The 12,236-nt window shown below is 49.6% G+C and overlaps 1 protein-coding gene across 12 annotated transcripts in view; it reads left to right on the forward strand.

Moving 5' to 3' along the window:
- Window positions 1-12,236, forward strand: part of NSMCE1 (NSE1 component of SMC5/6 complex) — a 37,934-nt gene that overhangs the window by 588 nt on the left and 25,110 nt on the right. For 4 of the 12 annotated variants that reach the window (XM_051847533.3, XM_051847539.3, XM_008257904.5 and 1 more), the window contains exon 2: window positions 8,818-8,964. The exons of 2 other annotated variants lie outside the window; for them this stretch is intronic. In XM_051847533.3, coding sequence (XP_051703493.3) covers window positions 8,818-8,964 — 147 coding nt within the window. Of the gene's footprint in view, window positions 1-8,817; window positions 9,048-12,236 lie in introns of all 12 variants that reach the window. 6 more of the 12 variants (XM_070064981.2, XM_008257903.5, XM_070064983.2 and 3 more) reach the window with 3 other exon arrangements.

A 12,236-nucleotide genomic window follows, 5' to 3' on the forward strand; every position in this document is an offset into this window, starting at 1 on the left:
AGGGGGACGGAGACGAACCGCAGGTCGGCTCGCTGCGGGTCAGGGCAGGTTTCCACACTCGAGAACCAGGTTCTGCTTTCAGCCTGTTTGGGAACTGAGAAGCGGCGGTTGAGGGTCCCGGATCGTAGTGTTCTCGGAAACTTTGCCGGTTGCCTGGCCTCGGTTTTCTGATCTGTAAAATGGGCTGTGGGGACACGGTCGGACAGTGGTTCCATTGAGATCTGCTTTCTCCACGGCATTTCTGTTTAAAGATTATTTAGATAGTTGATGGCATGGCGGTGGTCCCTGACCCTCCCCTAAAGACCCTTTTGATAGCCGTAAGGGACATAACAAGCACAAACCGACGTGTCTGCATTCGTCCCGCCTCTCGCAAAAAGTTCAGCATTTACTCTAGACCTCATTCTTCTAACGTTTCTTATAGATTTTATTTAATATGCTTATATCTTTTTGGAAGCACGAAGTGAAATGAGCCCACACACCCACTGCCAAGTGAAGAAACAGAACATCCTGGAACCCCCAGAGCCCCCAGTTCCGCCCCGTCCCCCCCAGATTCCTAGGGCCCCGAGTGCTGTGTGGCTCCCTCGTTTTTCTTTGTGGTTTGCACGATCCATGTAGGTATGTCTGATCAGTCCCATGTATGGTTTGCTGGCTTTTGGGTTTTATGGAAGGCGGACCCTGGTAGTTTTGTGTGACCTGGGTTTGCACACCCCGCTGTGTTTCTGAGAAGCATCTGTGCTGATGGGCGTGGCTGTGCCTCAAGGCCTTCATGGCTGTTTTGAACTCTGTGATTGTAAAATTGCTGTATGTGACAGTTCTACAGTAAACAGGCACTTCCACTGTTGCCAGATTCTGTTTCTTCATGTGCTTCTGTAAACGTTTCCAAGGGCAGATGTGGATTTGGGGGGATATGCAGGTTTGCTGTCAGATTGTTAACTTTAGTGGTTTTGAGAATTTTTTTTTATTTATTTTAGTTGCAAAGCACAGACAGGGAGATTTGTATTCCCCCAGACCTTGCAACAGCCAGGATTGCGCCAGGCCAAAGCCAGGAACCCAAAACTCAGCCAGGTCTTCTCCCCTGTGGGTGGCAGGGATCCAGGCACTTGAGCCATCACCTGCCGCCTCCCAGGGTGCACCAGCAGAAGCCATAGCAGAAGCAGAGGAGCTGAGATGTGAACCAGGCACTCTGATAGGGAATGAGGGTGTCCCAAGTGCTAGGCATCCACTTCCAGTTGTAAGAATTTGTATTCTAGGCTGGTGCCTGAGGTGCCAGCATCCCGTGTGGGCGCCGGTTCGAGTCCCGGCTGCTCCACTTCCCATCCAGCTCTCTGCTATGGCCTGGGAAAGCAGTGGAAGATGACCCAAGTGCTTGGGCCCCTGCACCCACGTGGGAGACCCAGAAGAAGCTCCTGGCTCCCGGCTTTGGATCTGCACAGCTCTGGCTGTTGTGGCCAATTGGAGAGTGAGCCAGTGGATGGAAGACCTCTCTCTTTGCCTCTGCCTCTGCCTCTCTGTAACTGTGCCTTTCAAGTAAATAAATAAATCTTAAAAAAAAAAAAAAAAAAAAAAGGTTTTCGGCTCAGCCATTCTTTACAAGTTTTGCCTATCTAGTGGTTGGTTATTTCCCTGTGGTTTTAGTGCTGATTTCCCTGATAAACATTGAGATAGAGTATCTTTTTCATGTGTTAGCTATGTGTACGTCCTCCTTTTGCAAAATTTATTGCCCATTTCCCCTTTCCTGAGTTTAAGGAGTTTCATCAATACCTTCGAGTTGGTGGTGTGCCCCCTTCACTCTCTGCCCCCTCACTGGTGTTTCTGGTGCACAGAGCTCCTTCATTTCCACAAAGTCCAGTTGATGAGCCTGTGTCTTCATGGAGCTCGCTCTCTCTCTCAAAGCAGTCCTCTTTCACTCCTGGGCCACAGGGATGGTCCTGTCCTTTCGTAGAGAAGTCTTGGGCTTTGCCTTCCGCCTGCCCTTGGCCTCTAGAACAGACTTGTGGATCCAGTGTGAGGTACGCATCACGCTGTGTATTTTTTCATGGGGGGATAGTCTGGGGCGGTGCCTTTCCCTGACAAGTGTGCTTTGCTGCGGAGTCTATTTAACCAGCATGTCGAGGGTCCATGGATGTACACCTTTCTGAGTTTGTGTCTGTTCCCTCCCTCTTCACACACGCGTCCCTGTGCCACTGCCACAGGGGTCTCTGGCAAGGCAAGGCCTCCCACCTTTACCTTCCCAAGAATGTCTGCCAGTCTGCCTTCAGGTTTCCTATGGGAATCTTAGAATCATTTTGTCAGAATGTAAACGTACACAAAGCTGTTGGGAGTTCGATTGGGATTTCATTGATTCAGCCACATTGGATTTTGTCACCTTGAGCTTTGACATGATTGCTCTCACCATTGCATCTTCTAAGTATCATGTCTGCTCTAGCTATTTTGTAGATACTAGTGAGTAGACCAAGATGTTTTCTTTTATTAGTATGAATAAATGTTGAATTTTATCAGCTATTATTTTCTGCATGTGTGAAGATGGTCATGTAGTTTCCTTTTGTTTTATTAATGTGACTCACATTGATTTTCTTTTTTTTTTTTTTAAAGATTTATTTGAGAGAGCAGAGAGAGAGAGAGAGAGAGAGGTCTTCCATCCACTGGTTCACTCCCCAGATGGCTGCAACAGCCACAGCTGAGCCGATCCGAAGAAAGAGCCAGGAGCTTCTTCCGGGTCTCCCATGTGGGTGCAGGGGCCCAAGCACTTGGGCCATCTTCCACTGCCCTCCCAGGCCATAGCAGAGAGCTGGATGGGAAGTGGAGCAGCTGGGACTCGAACCGGCGCCCATATGGGATGCCGGCACTGCAGGCAGTGGCTTTACCTGCTACGCCATGGCGCCAGTCCCACCACATTGATTTTTAAATGTTAAGCCATTACTGGAAGTGGCTCCACTAAGTGATGATATATCATCATTCTTTTTGCATTGCTGGATTTGGCTGGTTAGTAGCTTGCCAGGGACTTCGTATCTTGTTCCTGAAGATACTGGCCCAAAATTTCCTGTTGTTTTTTAATCCTCGTTAGGTTAGGTTTTAGTGCACAAGTTAGGTCAGCCTTGTCACATGGATTAGGCCGTTTCCTCTTTTCAGGCTCTAAGGTAGTTTGTGTCACATCTCTAGAACTTTTGGTAGCATTTCTCAAAAAAGTAATTGGTACTTAAAGTTTTGTTTGTGGTAAGATGGATTTCCCATAAAATGTCTTTAATTTTCTCAGACTGCTTAGGTTTCCAAGTAAGTTTGTCATCAGTTTTGAATGAATTTCTTATTAATTTGTTGATATTTAAACTTTCAGATTGCATAAATTGTTTAAAATACTTTTTAAAACATGTTTATGTTATCTGCGGTTAGTTTCTCTCTTTCACTCCGAGTATTGTTTATTTGTGAGTGTTCTCTCTCAAAAAATCTTGTGAGGTTATTCACTTTCGTTGTTTCATTTCTGTTTTAATTTTTATTCATTTATCTTGAGACGCGGTGAGAGAGAGGGAGGGAAGAAGGGAGGGAGGGAGGGAGGCAGGCAGGCAGGCAGGGAGGGAGGGAGCTCCCATCTGCAGTTCAGATGCACACAGTAGTAGGTACGGGGTCAGACTGAAAGTGGAAGCCGAGAACACAACCCAGGTCTGCAGTGTGGGTAGCAGGAACCTAAACCCAAGCCATCACCCCTGTCTCCCAGGATCTACATTTGGGGAAATGTGGAGTCATGGGTTGGAGCTGGGTGTTGGAGCTGGTGTACTTCAATATGGGACATGGTTGTCTTAACTGGTATCTGTTTTGTTTTGTTTTAAGATTTATTTATCTGAAAGAGCAGCAGAGACAGGGAGATACAGAGAGATCCCCTCACCTGCTGGTTCACTCTGTAAATGACCACCAAAGCCAGGGCTGGGCCAGGCTGAAGCCAGGAGTCAGGAACTCCATCCTGGTCTTCCACGTGGGTGGCAGAGACCCAAGGAATTGGGCCTTCTTTCCTGGCCTTCCCAGGTGCATTAAAAGTGGATTGGAAGTGGAGCAGCTCTGATGTGGTATGCAGGCGAAGGCTTAGCCAGCTGTACCACAACACCAGCCCCCTCCTTTAACATTTTTTGTTAATTTGAAAGGCAGAGAGAGAGAGAGAGAGAGAGAGAGAGTCTTCCATCCACTGGTTCACTCCCCAGATGGCTGTAACGATGGGCCAGGCTGAAGCCAAGAGCCTGGAACTCCACCCGGGTCTCTCACGTGGGTGGCAGGGGTCCAGATACTTGGGCCATCCTCTGCTGCTTCCCTAGGCGCATTAGCAGGGAGCTGGATCAGAAGTGGAGCAGCCAGAATGTGAACCTATGCTTGTACGGGCTGCTTGTGTTGCAGTCTGTAGGCGGTGGCTCAGCCCTCCGCACCGCAGCGCCAGCCCCAGCGGTCTTTGAATCTGGTGGGCTGTTGTTACATCTCTGTGGGATGTGTGGCTTGTTAGTTTTCAGTAGCCCCCACCTCTTAAAGATGTCAACATTTAACACTCGGCTTCCCTGTACTTCCCTGGCTTTTCAGCAGATTTTACGTGTAGTGTCTTGTTACTGTTCAATTTAAAATATTTCCCAATTTCCATTAATAATTCCCCTTTCATAATAGATTATCTAGAAGTGTTTTGAACATTCCAGACAAGCGGCTTTTTTCCTAGTTCTCTCTTTATTCCTGGTTTCCAGTGTTACCGCCTGTGGTCAGAGTTCTGGATGTGACCCAGATCCCTGATTTGGCTGAGACTTGCCTTCCTGCCCAGTGTGGGGCAGCCCACAGAGCTGCTCTGGGTGTGCTGGAACATTCCGTGTCCTGGAGCTGCCGGGCACAGTGTTTTACGAATGTGTTCAGATGCAGCTTTTGGCCTGTGTCATACAGATCCTCTCTAACCGTAGTGATGGTTTTGTTCCCTCCGTCAGTTAACACGAAGGGCATGTCACAGCTTCCCACGGTGGTTGTGGCTCCCTAGGTTTGTCTTTGTAGTCCTGACAGTTTTATCTGAGCTGTTGGGTGACTGTATTACTTGGTGCCTGAACGCTGGAGATTGTTCCACCTTCCTGGGAATCGAACATTCTTGACATTGTATGATCTCCTTTATCTCTAGTAATGCTTAAAGCCTCTCTTGACTGAAGTTAAACAAGGCCGCCCCAGGCCTCTTTCCATTAATTTGCTGAGTATTTTGCTTCACTCTTTGGCTTTTTAATATTTTGGTATCGTGTTGAGCAGGTAAGCTGCCACATGTGGCGTTGGGAGGCCTGGGTTGGATTCTCCGCTTCTGTCATCCTCTGCTATAATGCAGCCCCCGGGCGGCAGTAGTGACGGCTCACGGGGTTCCTGCTACCCAGGGGAGAGGCCTAAATGAGTTTCCAGCTTTGGCCCTGGCCCAGCCCCAGTTCTGGCCCTGGCCAGCGTTCGGGAAGTGAGCCAGCGGGTGAGAGCTTGTGTCTCTCACTCTCTGCCTCTCAAATGCATAAATAAAATCTTAAAAACATAGAGTTTAAGAGTAACTCTAGATACTATTCATTATGAATTTGACAAGTTCTAAAGTCTGACCTAACAGTTCTTGTCTTTAGACTGGAAACATTTAGTCCATTTTTACTAATTTAATTGGCTTCATTTCATCTGTTTGGTTTGTTTTTCTATCAGTTTTGCCTGTTCTCTTGACCTCCCAACTTGTATCACTTTCTTTTTTCACGAGAAACATACACTTTGGAATTTCCTCTGGGAGGATTTGCTCAGCACGTGCTCTTTCAGTTTTTGTTGTGTGGAACCGTGTTTTTTTCACCCACAGTCTGTAGCTGGGTGTAGGATTCTCAGTTGAGGGATGCACCCTCCCAGGGTGTTGAGGATATCTTCCCGCCATTGGCTGCCTTCCACTGTCAGCCAGTTGCTGCTCTTTTGAAAATAATGTGACTTTTTCTTTGGTTGCTCCTCACCTGTGGTATTCTGAATGTTTACTGTGCTCTGCTTCGGTGGGTATCTAGCAGCTGATCCTGCATGAGCCCTTGTGGGAATCATGGTGGTCGCAGTTCTTGTCATTCGTCCCCACTGCTAAGCCTTGGTACTGTGCTCGTCCCCTTTTGCAGGATCTGTTCCATGGACTGAGCTGCTTCCTCTGCCTCCCGCTTCCTTCCAGGACTTTCTGCTTTCTAACTGCACTCTTTGCCCCCTGGTCGCCTCCACGGTATCAAAGCGGATCTAAGACGCACCTTGGTCATATCAACGTCCTGCCTAGGGACCCTTAGTTGGGAGAGTCTTCGTCTCCAGAGCTTATGGGTAAAAAATCCAGATGCCTGAGCCCAAAGCACCTTCTACCTCTGCTTCCAGAACAACCCTTGGCAAGTAGGGTGGTGCTCGCATCACTAAGTGGGGCGGGCGAATGCAGGTACCTTCTGGGAAATAAACTTGACCGCTGGCCGGGTGTGAGGCTGAGGGCGAGGAGGACCACAGGGTGGTGCTCAGGTGTGTGCTTTGTGTGACTGTGTGGCCTGTGTCGTCTAAACCGGGTGATTTCACAGAGAGAAGGGCTCTGGGGAGGAAAGGAGTTGAGGGTGGAGGAAGCAGAGTTGGAGTCTGGCTTGGATTTGTTGATGTGGAGCTGCTGGTGAGATGCTCTCCGTGGTGTCCAGCGCACAGAGAGACTGGTCATGGGACGCCTCTGGTTTTAGTTCTTTAAAAAGATTTATATGAGAGGCCGGCACCTTGGCGTGGTGGGTGAAGCCGCTGCCTGCAGTGCTGGCATCCCATATGGGCAGCGCTTTGAGTCCCGGCTGCTCCACTTCTGATCCAGCTCTCTGCTATGCCCTGGGAAAGCAGTGCAAGATGGCCCAAGTCCTTGGGCCCCTGCACCTGCGTGGGAGACCCAGAAGAAGCTCCTGGCTCCTGGCTTTGGATCGGCACAGCTCTGGCCATTGGGCCATCTGGGGAGTGAACCAGCGGATGGAAGACCTCTCTCTCTCTCTGCCTTTGCTGCTCTGTAATTCTGCCTTTCAAATAAATAAGTAAATCTTAAAAAAAAAAAAAAAAAAAAAAAAAAAAAAACAACCTTTATTTGAAGAAGTTACAGAGAAGGAGAAGCAGAGAGAGAGAGAGAGAGTGAGATCTTCCTCTGCTGGTTCACTCCCCAAATGGCCACAACGGTCAGGGCTGGGCCAGGCTAAAGCCAGGAACCAGGAGCTTCTTCAGGGTCTCCCACTTGGGTGCAGGGGTCTGAGTACTTGGGACATCTTCTTTTGCTTTCCCAGGTGCATTAACAGGGAGCTGGATCGGAAGTGGAGCAGCTGGGACTCAAACCAGAGCCCATATGGGATGCTAGCACTGCCAGGTGGCTTTATCTGCTATGCCACAGCACGAGCCCCAAGATGCCTCTGAGGTCTAGGTGATGTTGCTGTTTAAATAAACAGTAAATAGCATTTTTGTGGATCTTTCATGTGAGTATCTCAGATTCTTGGCAAGTGTTTAGTAGCTGAATCTCATTTAAATTCCATTCTGTGCACTTAGGGTGGTTATTATCCTTGTTTTATAGATAACAAGACTGTCACAGGGTCATGCCCTGTTTGCCTAAGGCAATAGGGACTTTCTTATCAGATCAGGGTATCCCCTAAAAGTGAATGTCAGCTAGTCAGAATTCCAGGTCCCTCTGTAGTCAGTCTTCCAGGGAAGGGGCCTGGGCATCTGTATTTCTAAGCATGCAGACTACATGATGCTTAAGATCTGCACGTCTCCGTGCCGCCGCCTGTTAGCTGCAGTGCCTGCCCTGTGCTGCCTCGCCAAGCCAGGAGCAGACGCCGAAATCAGGGCTCTGTAACTCCGCTATCAGCCGCCCTCTCCGTGGTTTGTGGAAAGAGACCATCTTATCAGAGGCAACAGATTCTAAAAGTAACCCACAGTCCTGCCATTTAGGTTGACTTATTAGAGGTTCAGGGAGAGGAGAAGGAAGCCAACATGAAGGGTTTACCAGCAGTTTTGTAGGCAGTGTTATTGGAAGTTTACCAGGAGAAATCGGGCCTTGGCTACATTTCTCTGTAGATCCGCTAAGAGACTGAGCCACGGTTCAGACTCACTGTTGGGTAACAGGGACAATAGCTGGTGCTTCGTTTGTGCTTACTGTGTTACCGTGTTAACTCCTCTTCATAGTGATCCTTGTGTTTTTCTTTTTACGATTTGTTTATTTGAAAGGCAGGCTGATAGAGATAGAGAGCGAGCGAGCGAGCAAGCAAGCGAGTGAGTGAGCTTCCATCCACTGGTCTGTTCTCCAAATGGCTGCAGCTGCCAGGGCGTGTTGAGGTTGAAGCTAGGAGCCCGTAACTCCATCCAGGTCTCCCCTGTGCGTGTAGAGGACCAAGCCCTCGGGCCATCCTCTGCCGCTTTCCCAGATGTGTTAGTAGCAAGCTGGATCAGAAGTTGAGCCACCAGGCTTCAAACCAGCGCTCATATGGGATGCTGGCATTGCAAGTGGCGGCTTGACCCGCTGCACCACAATGCCGCCCCCTTCATAGCACTTCTACGGAGGGCATTTCTGTTGTTATCCCCACTTTACAGATCAGAAACTGAAGTACACGTAGGCCCAGCTGGCCAAGTTCACACACCTAACAGGTGGTGGAGGTGGCTGCAGAAGCCGTGCTTCTCAGCACTGCCCAGGACTGATGCGCCTGGCCCCTGACTCACATCCTTTTCCCTTTCGTAGTGATTGGTGTGAGGTACTTTGCTTCTAAAACCCTAGCAGATTTGTCCTTGTTACTGTAGAACGCCTGCTGGTGTTGCTTGGAGCTGATGAACTCTTGCTGACTTTCTCAGTTCCTTCACAGATGCAGGGCAGTACGAGGAAGGCGGGCGTCATGACCGACGTCCACCGGCGGTTCCTGCAGTTGCTGATGACCCACGGCGTGCTGGAGGAATGGGACATGGAGCGCCTGCAGAGGCACTGCTACAAGGTCCATGACTGTAAGTGGTGTTTCCCCGTTCCCAGCGGGCCCTGCTGTTGTGTTGATCAAGGACGAGTGACGGCGGTGTAACCGTGCAGCAAGGTAACCATCGGCCCTTTCGTCTCCTACCCGTCGTATTGCTCACCTCGCCTGCCGTTTTTCTCCCTCAAGGGAATGTGACGTTTAGCCCGGTGTATAAAATGCTGGACTCTGAAAGTGCGTGGTTACGGTTCACACCAAGGCTCCAAGCACCTGCTCTAGCCTCAGTTTTCCGTTCTTTAAAGGGGGACAGTAGTTGTGTGTAACACAGAGGGTGATTCAGAGTTCGGAGCATGCTACATATGGAGCGGACAGATGGCCCGGCTGAAGACGCTCAGCTGGGTGTTGATCATTAGCAGGGCAGTTCAGCATGGTGACTCAGGCCCCAGCCTTAGGCTCAGCCAAGCCTGGGGCGAGTGCTGGAGTCCCTGCCGCAGGCCAGCTGAGGGCACTTGGAGCATCTTTGTGGGCCTGGGAGGAGTGTGTGATAGTCTTGGTGACCATGTGTCAGTGCTCAGTCCGGGGAACACAGTAGAAGCAGTGAGCCCAGTGCTGAGAGCACAGACAGTGGCCAATCTCGCTGAGGGGGGTGTCAGTGTGGATTTGTCTTGGTGAGGGAGAGAGAAGCTGGGGGGAAAGCTGTGACACTGAGGGAGCTGCACTCCTGCAGCCCGATGGAGTTAGAAGCCAGGTTCCAGGATGAGAGAGGGAGACCAGCTGCTCTCAAGAGCTGCCAAAGAGGGAAGAGTGAGAGATGCTGGCACAAGTCCCGAGGGGCACTCCATGGGACACTCTGGAAGCTGGATGATACCAGGAATAAGCTAGAGGCTTGGCCGGTGGCGGGGTGTATGGCGTCTTACGTTAAGGAAACCTGTTTAACTGTGTTTAGTTCTGTATATGTCGACTTAATCGGCCTACCAAGAACATAGCTTGGGAAACACTAGACGGGAATGCTGGCGTGTGGGAAGATAATGCCCTCTGGGGTGTGGGTGTACAGATTACGAAGAGCCCTGTGCACCACAGTAGTCACCTTAGCTTGGTCCCAGGGACAGGGCAGAGCGCTTGAGCATTTGAAGCAGGGAAGTGACATAATCAGTGCTGTGTTTCCCTCCGGTGACAGCCTTTTTGCCGTGACCACCTGAACTTGGGTGGCTGGGGGTGTTTGGTGAGAGAGTTCATTGTTGAAGGGGAATCTTCAAGCTAGCATCAAGCTAGCTTTTCTTGCTCCTTAAAAAGCACAGGCAGGGCATATGCTGTGGGGCAGTGTGTAAGCCTCTTCTTGGGTACCTGCCTCCCATGTCAGAGGGCCTGGGGTCAAGTCCCACCACTGCCGTTGATCCAGCTTCATGCTGGTGCATCCTGGGAAGCAGCAGACGATGGCCCAAGTGTTTGGGTCCCTGCTACCCATGCAGGAGACATGGATGGAATTTCTGGCTCTTTCCCACAGCCCGGCCCAGCCAGCTGTTGTGTGCATTTGGAGAGTGAACCAGCAGATGGAAGATCTCTCTTTCTCCACCTTTCAAGTGAAAAACAAATAGCTAAAATTTAAAAAGAAAGTGCAACAGAACTTCAAACATTCCCCTTTGTATCTCCAGAGATAGGTGAAGCAATGCCTCTCCTAATCTCATGCTGACGGCATTGGTGATGCCTGCTCCCTTCTTTTTGTTTTCTTTTTTTAAGATTTATTTTATTTATTTGAAAGAATTACAGAGAGAGGCAGAGACAGAGAGAAAGGCCTTCCATGTGCTGGTTTACTCCCCAGATGATCGCAGCGGCCATTGCTGTGCCAATCCAAAGCCCGGAACCAGGAGCCCCCTCTGGGTCTCCCACGCAGGTGCAGGGGCCCAAGGACTTGGGCCATCTTGCACTGCTTTCCCAGGGCATAGCAGAGAGCTGGATGGGAACAGGAGCAGCCAGGACTTGAACTGGCCCCCATATGAGATGTCAGCACTTCAGCCGGGGCTTTAACCCGCTGCACCACAGTGCTGGCCCTGCCTGCTCCCTTCTAATGCGTTGTGCTGGTTCTGAATGTGAGCCTTCAGGTTGCCGGGGAAGTTTCACAGTTCAGTGTAAGAAGCTGTGTGATCCTTAGGACTAAGAATGAAAGTGTTCTTGCCTTTGTTTGACCTTTATGACTATTATGAGCTCATTTAGGGAACTCCTGGTGGGATGTGTCTGTGAATTGGTTTGCAGTGTGTCCCTTCAGCCGTGGGCTGTGTGTTCCGGACCTGCTGTGGGTGCCTGAGTACTGAGGCAGAGAACTGAGTCCTATGTGTGCTGTGCTGCCTCACAGACACACCTACACACCTGCGACAAGGTTCACTGAGAGAGGAACAAGAAGGAATAATGAGACTCTAACAATTACAGCCATCTGCTGGTGTCCAGGTTTGGTGAATGTGGGGTCTCAGAGCATCTCGCGGACTCTAGTGCCGTGGTTGACTCTGGGTCCCTGACAACACGGGAAGCAGAGCCACGGAGAAGGGGCGGACTGCTGCGTTCTTCCTGCTTGACGTGGCATCTCTTTGCTCCTAGATACGGTTCTGCTGATGGTGAGCAGGCTGTGTTTATAGTAGCTTTTCTCCTCTCTGTCATCAATAGGAAAATAAAACGTCTTCCCAAGCATTCCTGTCATTAGAGAGGTTTTCAAACAGTGGCTGATGGAAAGAAATTTTGGAAATTAAGTAAATATTTGTGAGACGCAATGCTGTTAATCATCTGTGTTTTGAAGAGATGCCCAGGAAATTGCCTGTAACGCCAACTGCAAAAATAGTTAGCTTCCAGGAGAATTGTGAAACAAGAGAGTAATTGAAACTGCAGATTGTTCTAATTGCTCTTTCCCAGAGTTTGTCTAATGTTATCAAAGCGCTTTTTTTTCTGATTGATTTATTTATTTGAAAGGCTGAGTTACAGAGAGAAAAGGAGAGAGAGAGAGAAAAAAAGAGAGAAATAAAGAAATATCATTCAGCCACTTCAATTCCCAAATGGCTGCAACGGCTGGGGCTGGGCAAGCCAAAGCCAGGAGCCCAGAATTCATTCCAGACTCCCATATGGGTGGCAGGGGCCCAAACACTTGACATCTTCCACTGCTTTCCCGGGTACGTTAGCAGGGAGCTGGATCAGAAGTGGAGCAGCAGCTGGGATTCAAACTGGTGCTCATGTGGGATGCTGGTATTGTGGGCGATGGCTTAACCCACTGAGCCACACAACACTGGCTGTAGTGCTGCTGCTGTTTTTTTTGTTTGTTTGTTTGTT

Source organism: Oryctolagus cuniculus, chromosome 19, assembly GCF_051225735.1.
Source record: "Oryctolagus cuniculus isolate XC-2025 breed Fujian yellow rabbit chromosome 19, ASM5122573v1, whole genome shotgun sequence".
NCBI classification, from domain to species: domain Eukaryota; kingdom Metazoa; phylum Chordata; class Mammalia; order Lagomorpha; family Leporidae; genus Oryctolagus; species Oryctolagus cuniculus.